This window comes from Podarcis filfolensis, assembly GCF_964270895.1.
Source record: "Podarcis filfolensis genome assembly, chromosome: 4".
Classification (NCBI taxonomy): domain Eukaryota; kingdom Metazoa; phylum Chordata; class Lepidosauria; order Squamata; family Lacertidae; genus Podarcis; species Podarcis filfolensis.
In genome coordinates, this window is record NC_139607.1 from 31,726,682 (window position 1) to 31,740,433 (window position 13,752).

Genomic DNA, 13,752 nt, shown 5'->3' on the forward strand with positions numbered 1-13,752 from the left:
TGAAGAGGAACGGTGAAAAACATTCCCTTTCAGAAAGGTGGCAAGTTTGCATGTTCCAGCAGGCCTGTTTTGAATAAATGCAAAAGCCCCCAAGGGGTTTGGAAGCTTCCAAATAATTGTGTATCAAATTACGTGTGTTAATAGGAAAGAAGGAATTGCTAACAGCCAGGGGAAAACAGAGAAACATTAGTCCCTGTTGTGACTGAGTACACACAATTTTCAAAGGCTGATTACCCAGGAACAAGGCAGACTATATACATACATAAATCAATACAAGTTCTTTCCTCCCTTTTTGTCACTGAACTGCATATGTGTTGTGCGTATGTGTGTGTTGTATCACTAACAAGTCATCACATCTTGATTCAGTTACTTTTCAGATATTTTCTAGAATGTGCAAGATTTTAAACAGGACACATGTTGAGCATCCACATTACAGTCGTATCTCGGAAGTGGAACAGAATCCGTTCTGGGAGTCCGTTCGACTTCCAAAATGTTCGGAAACCAAGGTGCAGCTTCTGATTGGCTGCAGGAAGTTCCTGCAGCCAATCGGAAGCCGCGTAAGCCGCGTTGGACATTTGGGTTCCAAAGAATGTTTGCAAACCGGAACACTCACTTCTGGGTTTGCGGCGTTCGGGAGCCAAAACGCTTGACTCACAAGGCGTTCAGGATCCAAGGTACGACTGAATAAGTAAATGCACCAGGGTGGTGGGGAATTAGCCAGCATTTATTTGACTTTAATATGTTAAAAAACAACATCTGTATTGAAAAATGACCCCCAGGAACCACCTGCTCCTCCATGAGCCTTTTCACCAGTTAAGATCGGTGTCAGAGACTTTGCTGTTAGTTCCACCTTTCTTTGAGGTTACATGGACAGGTACACAAATGTGTACCTTTTGGGGTGGTGGCTCTGAAACTGTGGAATACCCTCCCTGTGTAGGTCTTCCAGGTCTCCTCCACTTTCCAGACATCTTTTAAAGACTTCGTTTTTCAACATTCTTTTTATCTGCTACTTTGTTGTATCCTGCTATTAAATTTTCAGCCATTTTAATTCGCCTGCTTTTACTGCAGTTTTTTAGGATAGCTTTTATTTTGCTTGTCTGTTCATTTATCTTTTATAAGGCTGGAGTAAACACTGACTTGGGCTTAAGTCTCATTAGACTCAGTAGAGCTTACTTTCTGGGTACACACATAGAGGGTTGGGCTGCATGCTATATAGGTGCATGTTGCAAAAGTGGGGGGCCTTTTTGGCTCCACAGGCCAGACCCTAATTTGGATTGGCCTTGGCAATAGCATGATGTCATTGTGATGCCACATGTTTGGGAAGCAGATGGGGATGCCCACCTGTCAAATCCGCCTGTCAAAAACACAAGAAACCTTCAAAACACATTCTTTCCCTCTTCAGAAATCTGGGCAGTGGAACTTGCAAAGTTCCAATTCCCAGCAACCCTCAGCAAACTACAGTGCTCATAATTCTTTGAGGGAAAGAATATGCTTTTAAGGCATGTTGTGTACGCAGCCTAATTCTCCAAGCCATGTAGGGTTCAAGCCAGCACATGGTGTTGACACCCGTGCCCCCCAGGCTGCAAAACAAAGAGCAGATCCTGGAACATAAAGAATAGAATAAGTGTAATTGCGTAAAATGTAGCCAGAAAAAGAATGTCCCCTTTTCTTGGAAGCACTGCTTGTCCTTTTATTTAAAGGTCACTTGGGACTGTGATATTTCTAAGAGGGACGACTTTCTAATTCCTCTGTATTTTAATTTTAATTCAGCAGCTGTTTAATGATGGCTTGCAACTAACAGAGCCTCTCTGCTGGGTTCCATTGTGAGCAAGAAGCATTCCTGCTCCCTCTCGTTTATATTTCAATAGATGCGTTGAAAGCTGCTGCGGCTCTTAAAATTATGCCCCTGCACTTTCCCTTTTCTTAATGGCTAAATTGCAGAATGGTTTTAATCAGCCCACAAGTGCAGTAATCTACAAGAAACGCTTTGTAGGCCATGTATTTATTGCTTTTACAGAATAGAATTTACACGTTAAAAGGGAACACAATTAGTCTTGGGCATTTACCTAGTATTATAGCTGTGGTTATGACATCATGCCTAGCCAATTGGAAAACTCTGGGTACGTCCAGGACTCCCTCCGCCTCTCTGTCTCTCTCTGCCTTCTACAGCAGAAAAGACCCTGGAGTGATATATTTGTCTTGCATGTTTTGGGGTCTGTTTATCGAGCTCTTCCTAGAAAGGATGTCCTGAGAAACAAAGAAGATATAATATGAAAATAATGATTGCATTCTGACATGCTGGTGTGTGAAATGGGACTAAATGATACCCAAATCAGAGAGAGAGAGAGAGAGAGAGAGAGAGAGAGAGAGAGAGAGAGAGAGAGAGAAAGAAAGAAAGAAAGAGGAAACCTAGGAAGTTTAGTGCTTTCATGTTAAAGGTTCAGAGATACCTTGAGTGGGCTTCCCAGACTACTTAAATTGTTATGGGAACATGGTTGGTGTCCTCAATCAGCTACCCAGCAGAGCCTTTCTCTAGTATTAAGCAGGCTACTTAACCATAGGACCTCAGGCTACTTAACCATAGGACCCCAGTGTGAAGTTCAGGCAACTAGCCCATCAATGTTTCATATTTTCATGAATTAGTCCTACAGAACTTGTGACTCAGTAGCAGGTTGATATACCTTCTGTGTTGGTTGATTACTTGGTGGCTAGAGTTTGGTGTCATTGAGTGTAAGCCCAAGACACTTTGCTGCCTGAGGCGAAGGACAAGATGGTGCCCTCCCCTCCTACAACCGACGGAAGCCCACTGGGCTGGCCGTTCAGTCTTACACCAATGCTGGTGATAGGACAAGGACCTCCAGTCTTGCCTGAAGGCAGCAAGTTAAGGCAGGAGATGCAGGGCAGTCTGTGTAATGCAAACACAGCTCTGCCCCACCCAGCATCTCACTGGCATTTGCTGCCCCTTAGCATATGCTGCTTGAGACAACTGCCTCACTGCCCAATGGTAGAGCCGAGTGCTCAAAGCCATAGTGAGAAAGGGCTCTTAGATCAATAAGCACGAAGGAAGTACCAGGTGCAGTTCTTGGCATCTCCAGGTAGGACTGGTCTGAAACCCTGGAGAGCCACTGGCAGGCAGTGTAGTTGGCAGTAACCTTCCTGGACCTGTGAAGGCACCTTCCTAGGGCCATACATACATTATAAGAAGCAAAGCTGCTGATGAGTGCTTGCTTTTATCTCAGTCTGCTACTGCCTCCATGTGTCGCTTCAGAAGGGCTCGCTAGTGTCTACCTTTCCTTTTAATGTCTCTGTGCCAGAGCAACCTGATCCTAACATACCAAGCATATGCAACAAAATGCAGATCTGGAACTGCATGCAACTTGTTTCCCGTGTTCTGTGGCTGTGCAGTTTATTGAGCCGGCGATAAACAGATTAAACATTCAGGGTCAGTGGTGTGTGCAGAACAGAGCCATTGTTTCATTTGCCCAGTTGCAGATGCCCAGAGGAAATCAGTTAGCAGCTCTTTCTTTCTCTTCTGGGCGGATTTGTGACCCATTTCAAAGAAAACTTTTGAGCCTGTTTCTTTTCTTAAGCACCTGGGTTTTCAAGGTATGCTGAGATGATATGCAGGTTATATTTTGCTATTATTATTATTATTATTATTATTATTATTATTATTATTAGGCAAAGGCCGTCCGGAGGTCTTAACCCATTGTGAATTGTGGTGGGATTCATGCAGAGGTATAATAATAATAATAATAATAATAATAATAATAATAATAATAATAATTTATTTATACCCCGCCCATCTGGCTGGGGTTCCCCAGCCACTCTGGGCGGCTTCCAACAGAATATTAAAATACAATAGTCTATTTAACATTAAAAGAAACACAAGAGAATAAACAAATACTTTCAGAGTGGAAAACCATGAAGTGTAGTATTTTCAAAAGTTCATGTTGCTCGATATTATGATCATCACATGGTGAACTTAAATAACTAAAAATTTTTAAAGTGCCTATGCTTCCTTATAGTTCCAAGCAAGTGTAAAAGTGGCTTGCAAAAAATAAGCATCGGGAATAACTTTAAATGCCCAAATCATACTGACTGTGGCTCATTTTAGACAGACCGTAATCTGATGGTCCTGGCTTGTACAGGTTTATGTGTGTTTTTCCCCCATATGGTGGTGATGATAATAAGCCACTGCTTGTTTTTAAGCAATAAAATTTATTTCTGGCTAATAAATGAGAACAGCAAATCCTGTTGTATTCTTTTAAGAACTGTGTGCTACTAACCTTTCCTTCATTCTCCTAGGCTGATTTCCCCCTCTAATATGAAAGTAGAAATATAGGAGAGTCCCAGGAGATGGCAGTATACAATAGCACATTTAAAGTTGTGCAATGCTAGAAGAAAAAGGAGCGAGAGGAGCCTTGCTGTTTCTGTCAGAGCTGCACTTGTGCATATGCAAGAACATACATACTTTATTTCAGCTGAGCAATAATTGTAGATTTATTGGATCCTCAAATATTAGCTTCTTCAAAGTTTTATGATAGCTGAAGCATGTTGCTGTCAGATCTGCGGCTTATGGCCCCCTCTCAAGATTTTGCTGTGCCAGGAAATAAACTCCTTAAAAAGTAGTTCGCGCCAACTGCGGTGCCACTGCAGCATCATAAAGCATGACATTATCTTGGCACAGAAGAGGGTTAAGCTGATACTGCAGGCAAATAAAGCCGGCGCTGGTATTTAATGATGGGGAGTCAATCTGTGACTGCTTTGCAGGCGCAGTGAACTAGCACGTTTGCAGGTATCTTTGATTTAAAATACAGCTCCAGAGAAGCTTTCTGGTATATAGGGGGGGAAAGCACACATTTGTTCTTGTGATATTTTTGTGTCTGTGTATGATTCCCTATCTTATCTGCATCCATACTGAGATTTTTTTATAGCATTTAATTGCAGTGTGGCTCTACTAGCAAAATGCCCACCATTGTGATAAGTAGGGTTTGCGGTGGGGAGAAGATTTGTGGCACCTTAACAATTCCACATATTTATCAAGGCTTAAACATTTGTGGACTACATCAAATGCACATTTTATATTGCAAGCATCTGTAGAGAGCGCTGCATTTCTGCATGCTCTGTATGTGGAGATGCAGTACACTTCTCTGCAGGATTTTTTCTTGGTAGGTTGGAACACACAGCTTTGACTCACTATAGCAATGGGTGCTTCCAGGTGGGGGCAAGATCTCACAAATGGGCCATTCACACGTGATTTTTCTCTGTGGGTGATGGGCACACGAGGTTCAAATGCTCACAGTTTAATGCTTTCCATAGCTATGCTTTTTATTTCCATAGCTATTCTTTTTATTTCACATCCATACCAGTGGGCGATCCTTGATGTAATATTTCTGTGCTGTGTGCTTTGGCCCCTCCACTCAATAAGTGTCCCTTTGCTCTTGACTACCTTCTTCCATTTGGGGCATGCATGCAAGTATTTCCTGAAGGAGCGTCTCCACCCCCATCGTTCAGCCTGGAGACTGAGGTCCAGCTCCAAGGGCCTTCTGGCAGTTCCCTCACTGCGAGAAGTGAGGTTACAGGGAACCAGGCGGAGGGCCTTCTCGGTGGTGGCGCCCGCCCTGTGGAACACCCTCCCATCAGATGTCAAGGAAATAAACAACTAACTGACTTTTAGAGGACACCTTAAGGCAGCCTTGTTTAGGAATTTTTTTAATGTTTGATGTTTTATTGCATTTTTTAAAAAAAATATTTGGTTTGAAGCCACCCAGAGTGGCTGGGAAAACCCAGCCAGATGGGCGGGGTATAAATAATAAATTATGATGATGATGATGTACCTATGATCTTGCACTTTTAAAATATATAATAAGTGTATAAGAGTTCAGAAGCAAAAATTACCAGTCCTTAGCGATCATGTTAAAACACGTATGTTCACATAGCTGTTCACACAGGGGTGAGCCAGCTGAGGTATTAACCTGATTTGTTATATTTGGCTTATTTTTGTTTATTCACTTTAAAATCATGATTGACACTGTCCACTGCCTTGATAGTTTTTTGGTTTGGCAGTACAGATATATTTGCAGATACATGAATAAATAAATGTTTCATAATGGATTCTTTGAAAAAAAGAACAATGTGAGCTTTAGTTCTTTTAATCAATATAATTTTTTTTTTTTGCAAAAAAAACCAAACCAAACCCGTGGGTCTAGATGCATTCCAGAGAAAGCAATCCACAGGTCTTTAGGTTTACTGTCAGACACTATAAAACCAGCTCAGATTTGCTCCCCCTATCGGCATTAGTCATTCCCATATACTCAGAATGCATTTTCTCCTGGATATATTATTGAAAGGTGTGCAGTGATTGCCCACGACTCCTCTATGATTATCAAAAGTAAAGGCATTCAGAGGGCATGAAAGGCCAGAGAAACTCAGTAGGTAACTAAATTTGCTTCTATTTCTGTGCCTCTCGCATTACTCCAAAATTCAGGAACAGGGGTCAGAGAAGATGTGTACCTGATCTGGAAGGAGATGGAAGAAGCCAGGAATGCACTGATACAAGTTCAGAGAATTCTGATAGAGTTTGAGCAGTCTGAACTACCTTCAGGTATGTTATGAACACACACACACACATATTTTTAAATATTCTGACTGCATTGCAGCATTGATGATTATGCTCTCGATTCCATTACGGACAATTGTAAGTCAGTGGCACTCAAAAGGATGAGGTTGCTCTTACAGATCTGCACGTTGCAGGAAGTTTGCCTAATAGAGTGGCTGCAGTCTTTCTTGCAAGTGTGAATTATGAGTGTGTCACTCTAGCATGCTTGAAGCCATGGCTCATTGGTAGAATACATGTTATGCATGCAGACACTACCTTAAATCTTGGAAGGCTGCTGCCAGTGAGTTTATTTAATGCTGAGCTATATGGACCCAATGGTCTATCTCGATATAAGGCCGATACCTATGTCTCTGGTGTCATGTGTGCTTTTGCCTCTAAATTGCTGTCTTCTAAACTGCAGAGTAAACGGCAGAGCAGCACTGGGGAGGCAAGGAATGGCCAGGCCTACTAGCCCTCATGCCCTAAACTTCCCTTGCCTGTTGGTCTGTACTGTACATCATCCGCCCAATTTTTTAAAATACCATCCACTGCAGACTTCATCTTTCCTTGCTCAAGTGGTGTAGTTTACCCAGGAGATCTAGGCTCAAGTGCAAGCTCAGTCTGTGCCGGGAGTGATGGATTTAAAATGGATGCATTATCTCAAAATCCTTTCAGATTCAAAGGACCATATCTTATCAATTTACAGGTTATCTTAAAGCTATATCTCTCACAGTGCACATTAAGGCACTTTGTAGTCTTGCAGGACAAAAAGCTGATCAACAACTCATTTTGATTTCACAGGGCGATTATTACAGTTCCAAATTCTGGATTTGGAAATCCCAATTTAGGCATTATGTTTTTAAAGCGTTGTGCTTTGCTTTTTCATATGCAAAGTCTTCCTATCTTAGGTCATTTTAACAAAGCAGTATTGCTTTGTAAAAGGGAGGAAAGCATGTATTTTTAAAAATGAGAGTGCTCGAGTTGATTATATTAGGTTCAGTCTAGTGTCAGCAAATGCACATTCCATTCATTCCTTTTTACGCCATCAGCCCAAACTGACGGTATAGTAAATGATTCAAGAGCAGAGGATTATGTGAATACCAAGGAGTGGCTTCAGAAGAATGGCTTGAAAGCGCAGAAGCTGACCATAACAAAAGCATTTGGCGATCTCAGTTTTCGTCATGCAAAGGGGATTGTCAACATAAGAACCAAGCCACAGGATGAATCGGTGCAAACTGATGCTGTAGGTAATCCACTAGTTTTGGTACATTTTCTTGACTGCAGTTTTGTCACATAGGTTTACAGCTGTGCTAGTTTATGACAGGGATGAATCCACACTGTCAGTATCTCTCCGGAGGGATTAAAGAACATGCCAGAACTTTGGGGTTTGTGGTTCCAACAAAGGAAGATTGGCAACTGAAACTGATGGAACACGCAGAAATGGCAGAACTCACTGGATGAATAAGATATCAGGAAGAGAGACTTAAAAAAAAATAGAATGGGGAAAATTTATTGACTATTTGAAGATACAAATAAAAACAAAACAAATCAAAACATTAGTGGGACTGATGGAAACACGTGCAGTAAGATATAATTAAGGGGAAGATAAGGGAAAATTAGTAAATATATTTGAATTGAATGTGCAGTAATAAAAAAGATATAAAATAAATAATCGCAGAAAGGGGAGGGAAGTTGAGGGGAAGGTAAATTAGACTGGTTTGGTCACGCTAACCACAGAGCTTCTGGTGTTCTGCAGCAGGCACCACATCCTCCTCTTTCATCTAAGCAGAAGAGAATGTTAAATATGTCTGCTGTCATGAGGGAGGCATGTAGGAGGAGGAAGTGAGTTCAAGTCAGCATCTTGTCAGGGTGGATCTACACTATACAGTTAAAGTGCATTTAAAACACTTGACTTACTCCCCAAAGAATCTTGGGAGCTGTAGTTTTCCACTCACAGAACTACAGTTTCTTAGCAAACTGCAGTTCCTAGAATTATTTGGGGGACTTAAATCTGCTTTCCCCAGTTGTGACCCCCTCTGTCCTACCCAGCAACGGAGCTTCATGCTCCGGCACCGGGGGGCGGAGAGCAGGTGGGGCGGGGCTGGCGTGCGTCCCGGGGTGGGGGGCGCCGCCTGCAGGGGCAGGGCGCCCAGCGTGGGCGGTGGACAGCTGCGATGGTACCCTACCATGATCACGCTGCCGGGAACAGTGCGCTCCCCCCGTACTCCTCTTCCTCCTCCAGTGATCCTACCCCATGTTGCAATTAGGCTGGGAAAAAGTCTTCTATTAGCTACAATAGTTTCCCCCCACAAGCCCATGCAGGGGATGGGGGGGGGGAATACTATTTTGGTTGGACAGGGAGGTCTAAGTGAGCTTGAGAGTGTGTGTGTTTGCCATGTCTTCATAAAAATGCAGCATTAAAATGTTCTAGCCAGTGCTTTGTGTAGATCATGTCTCCACATTCTCCCCCGAACGTCTTGCCCGTATAGGAGTCTAACAAGAAGTTAATCGATGCAAAATACTGTGACAAGTTTTTGCATACAGACTTGGAAGATGGGCCCACACTCCATATGCATTTGACTGGGGAAAGGTGCAAACAGTATGAAGATAAAATGAAGACTGTTCTCGATCAAATGGAACTAAGGTTCAATTGCTTTCTAATGTAATATTTTCAAAAGCAGCGTCCCATAATGGGAAAGCTGTCCAATACATAACTCGTGTCTGCTTTAAAAATGATTGTGCGATATTTGGGCACTGTTATAAACTTTTGTCAGGTCTTAAAACTTTCACCAGGCCTTAAAAAAAAACCAACAACTTTTGGATTGCATATAAAAAAAAGTCACACAAATATTAGTTGATAAAGCATTTAGAGTGACCTTATTGAGAGATATATTACAGAACATGTTTGTATCACCAATTCAGTCTTCTTACATGACTTCTCAAGTTATGGTGCAATTCACCTGTTTGTTTGAGATCATACCTGAACCTAAATGCAACATTTTCATGCCTAACCTGTAACACTCCATATTCTGCATGTCAGGGATGGGGAACCTGTGGTAACCCTTCTCAGAAGATGCACTATATTGTTTGTTAAGCAGGCCTCAGCATAGTTTGTGGGAAGGTTGAGGACAGTAGGAGAGGATATATTGATTAATATTATCCTTCCTCACTCACGCTAGTGAGCTTGTAGCGGAACATATTCCCATGTACAGTGGTACCTCGGGTTAAGTACTTAATTCATTGCGGAGGTCCATTCTTAACCTGAAACTGTTCTTAACCTGAAGCACCACTTTAGCTAATGGGGCCTCCTGCTGCTGCCGCGCCGCCGGAGCACAATTTCTGTTCTCACCCTGGAGCAAAGTTCTTAACCCGAGGTACTATTTCTGGGTTAGCGGAGTCTGTAACCTGAAGCGTATGTAACCTGAAGCGTATGTAACCTGAGGTACCACTGTACATAGCAGGAAGCTAGTTGATTGGATTTGTGAGAATCACTTGAGTTAAGCAATCCAGTCTGGCTTGTCCAGATTGGCTTTGTTCCTGGTTAATCCCCCTTTGTTCCCTCTTAAAACAATAATGACACAATAAAATCTTCTTTTAAAGTAGTGATAAGGTTTACTCACATTCAGTCCACAGTGTGATCCTGAAGGCAGGCTTTAGCTTGTAGTTATAGGTACATAGAAAAGTGTGGGTTCATCCTCTTGTGAGGAATGAGCCCATGTGCTGCTGGCTGAGAGCCAGCACACAGCAAAAGCATCAAGATAATACAAGAGGAGGAGCATCAAGAGAAAAGGGGAAGATGGCTGCGTGACCACCTCTTTTATGGGGTATCCCAGGGTCATGCCCATTTACTTGGTCACACACAGGGGGAGGATGCTCGAGACCAGGTGTGACAGGAAGTCCTCCTGGCTGGAGCAACATTCCCCTATGTGTCCCCTCTGGGCAAACAGGAAATGTTTTACAGTGGTACCTCGGGTTAAGAACTTAATTCTTTCTGGAGGTCCGTTCTTAACCTGAAACTGTTCTTAACCTGCAGTACCACTTTAGCTAATGGGGCCTCCCGCTGCTGCTGCGCTGCCGCTGCACGATTTCTGTTCTCATCCTGAAGCAAAGTTCTTAACTCGAGGTACTATTTCTGGGTTACCGGAGTCTGTAACCTGAAGCGTCTGTAACCCGAGGTACCACTGTATTTGACTGCTTTTGTGATGTTACATTCCACATAGTTCTCTGAATTATGGTCTTGATAGCCTTTCCTGGTTTGATGTTCTCTAGCTGTTTTGGTCTACAACTCCCATCTTCGCTGACAATTGGCCATGCTGTATGGAGCAGATGGGAGTTGGGAGTCTTACAATATCTGGATGGTCATCGGTTCCATACCCTTGCTCTATATTCTCCAGTAAAGTGGTTGGTTAAGTGTTGTTTTGAAACATGCAGCCCACACATTGATGTAGGTGTATTAATGTGAGAGTTCAGTTTAAAAGGCCATGGGTGGGAAAAGGTTAAGCTAAGGAACAGGAGGTAATGAACCCAACATGGTAAACAGCCTTCTCTGACGCTATAGCTTCTCTAGGTTGCCATGTCAACCATTCAGGTAATTATTTTTATGCAGTACATTTTGAGATGAAGGGGAAATGGTAATGAGTACATTATCAGGAATTTGTGAAGCAACACGATAATTATATAGTAAACAATAATACATCTATACTGTAATTGCATAAAGATTTTTTTAAAAAACATTGTTGTTGTTGATGTTACCATTAATAATATACAGTGGTACCTCGGGTTACATATGCTTCAGGTTACATACGCTTCAGGTTACAGACTCTGCTAACCCAGAAATAGTACCTCAGGTTAAGAACTTTGCTTCAGGATGAGAACAGAAATCGTGCTACGGTGGCGTGGCGGCAGCAGGAGGCCCCATTAGCTAAAGTGGTGCTTCAGGTTAAGAACAGTTTCAGGTTAAGAACGGACCTCTGGAACAAATTAAGTACTTAACCTGAGGTACCACTGTACTTCAAGGGCCTCAAAGCAGAATACATAGTCCCCCAACCTCATTTTACCGTTGCAATTTGAGATAGATCAAGTGGACAGATGGTAATTGGCCCAATGTCCTCTGTTGAATTTTGTGGCCTACAAATTAACGACATCGTCTTCTCAGTCCTAGTCCAACGCTCAAACTACCACACCATACTGATACCCCTTAAAATGTGGAGGAGTTTTAGACTCTAGATCCCATTCTTGTATGATTTTAAGCTTTAATAGGTTTTCACGTTTAAAGAGTATTGTATATATAATGACTTCAGATTTTGTTTTTTAAAAAAATATTTGACTGGGTTTTTCTATTTGATCTCTATTATCATATAAGTTTTTACAAGCATAGGATAGTTAAGGAAAGACAAAGGGAGCATTTTACACAGTTTAGTCTGTGCCTCTCATTTCACATTGAGTGTGTTTTCCTGTAGACTTCAGGAGCTGAAAAAAGGGAGCAGAGCACTCTTTGGAGATGTAACTGAAGATAACATCTATTTTCTCATTGATACATCCCACTCTATGAAAGACAAACTGCCCGTGGTGAAGCAGAAAATATTTCAGCTCATGCGGGTGAGTGACAACTATGTTCCCCAAGGCAAGGATTGTAAAACAAAATGCGTGCAAAGACCTATTCTATATTTCTCCAGTCATGCAGAGGGATATAGAAAGCTGTACCAAGTCAGATGATTGATTAGTCCACCTAACTCCCAGTGTTTCAGACAGGATTCTTTCCAATCCTTCCTAGAGATGCAAGGACAAAACTTGGGACCTTATCGAGTGCAAACTATGTGCTCTGCCAATAGGAGAGTGGAAATTGCTGGTGTTTGCTTATACAGTGGTACCTTAGTTCTCAAACTTAATCCGATCTGGAAGTCCATTCCAAAACCAAAGCGTTCCAAAACCAAAGCGTGCTTTCCCATAGAAAGTAATGCAAAATGGATTAATCCGTTCCAGACTTTAAAAAACAACCCCTAAAACAACAATTTGACATGAATTTTACTATCTAATGAGACCATTGATCCATAAAATGAAAGCAATAATCAACGTACTGTCCTATAAAATAAATAAGACAGTATTGTGGATGATAAAAATTAAAATTACTTTTTTTCCTTACCTGCACTGATGATAGTCATTGTTTGGATGGGGGTCTTTTATCCATTTCCACAGTCACACAATCAGTCAATCAATCAGTAGCTGAACTGGGTTCCACACAGTCACAAAAACAAATTAACCAAAAAAGCCTCAAAAACAAAAATGCAAAATAAATAGCAAAAACAAAAGCCCCAAATCCAGTGGTACCATGGTTCTCAAACTGAATTTGTTCTGGAAGTCCGTTTGACTTTCGAAATCTTTGAAAACCAAGGCGTGGCTTCTGATTGGTGCAGGCACCCTGGAAACAATAGCCGATAGTCACATCGGACGTTCGACTTCCGAAAAACGTTCGAAAACCGGAACACTTACTTCTAGATTTTTTGGCGTTTGAGAACCAAGGTACCACTGTACATTCCTATGTCCAGAATGAAAATCAATTTGATCCATAATATGATCCACATTTGCTGCCATTGCTTTTTGTTCATGAATGAAATTTCACTGATTATGTGTGTCCCCCCCATTTGTTTTGTGTTTCCTTTGCATTGAAATGAATGGGGTTGGAATAACATAGTGACAATGGCATTTACATAATTCATTATATAAGTTATGTAATTTCACCACATCAGATAGCGAGAATAATAAAGCTGTCTTTGGTAGAAGGTAAACAGCAGCAGAAATGGAAACAGTGCTGCATGCGATGATTACAGAGCGGAATGGGAAACAATGTCTAACATCCCTAACTACCACTCAGTGACAATCTTTTCCCTCTAATGAAAACATAGATACCGTATTTTTTCACTCTATAAGACGCACTTTCCCCCTCCTAAAAAGTAAGGGGAAATGTGTGTGTGTCTTATGAAGCGAATGCAGGCTGCACAGCTTTCGCTGAAGCCAGGAGAGCAAGAGGGATCGGTGTGCACTGATCCCTCTTGCTCTCCTGGCTTCAGGGACAGCCGGCCAAAGCCTCCTGAGGGCAGCGGGAGTGCTCCCGCTGTGCTCAGGAGGGTTCGCATTGCTTTCGCAATTGCTTT

The 13,752-nt window shown here is 42.0% G+C and overlaps 1 protein-coding gene across 1 annotated transcript in view; it reads left to right on the top strand.

Annotated features, from left to right (window-relative positions):
- Positions 1–13,752, top strand: part of VWA3B (von Willebrand factor A domain containing 3B) — a 66,480-nt gene that overhangs the window by 13,417 nt on the left and 39,311 nt on the right. Inside the window, exons 9-12 of the mRNA XM_083611175.1 lie at positions 6,491–6,607; positions 7,651–7,844; positions 9,091–9,245; positions 12,061–12,199. Of these exons, the coding sequence (XP_083467301.1) occupies positions 6,491–6,607; positions 7,651–7,844; positions 9,091–9,245; positions 12,061–12,199 (605 nt within the window). The remainder of the gene's footprint in view (positions 1–6,490; positions 6,608–7,650; positions 7,845–9,090; positions 9,246–12,060; positions 12,200–13,752) is intronic.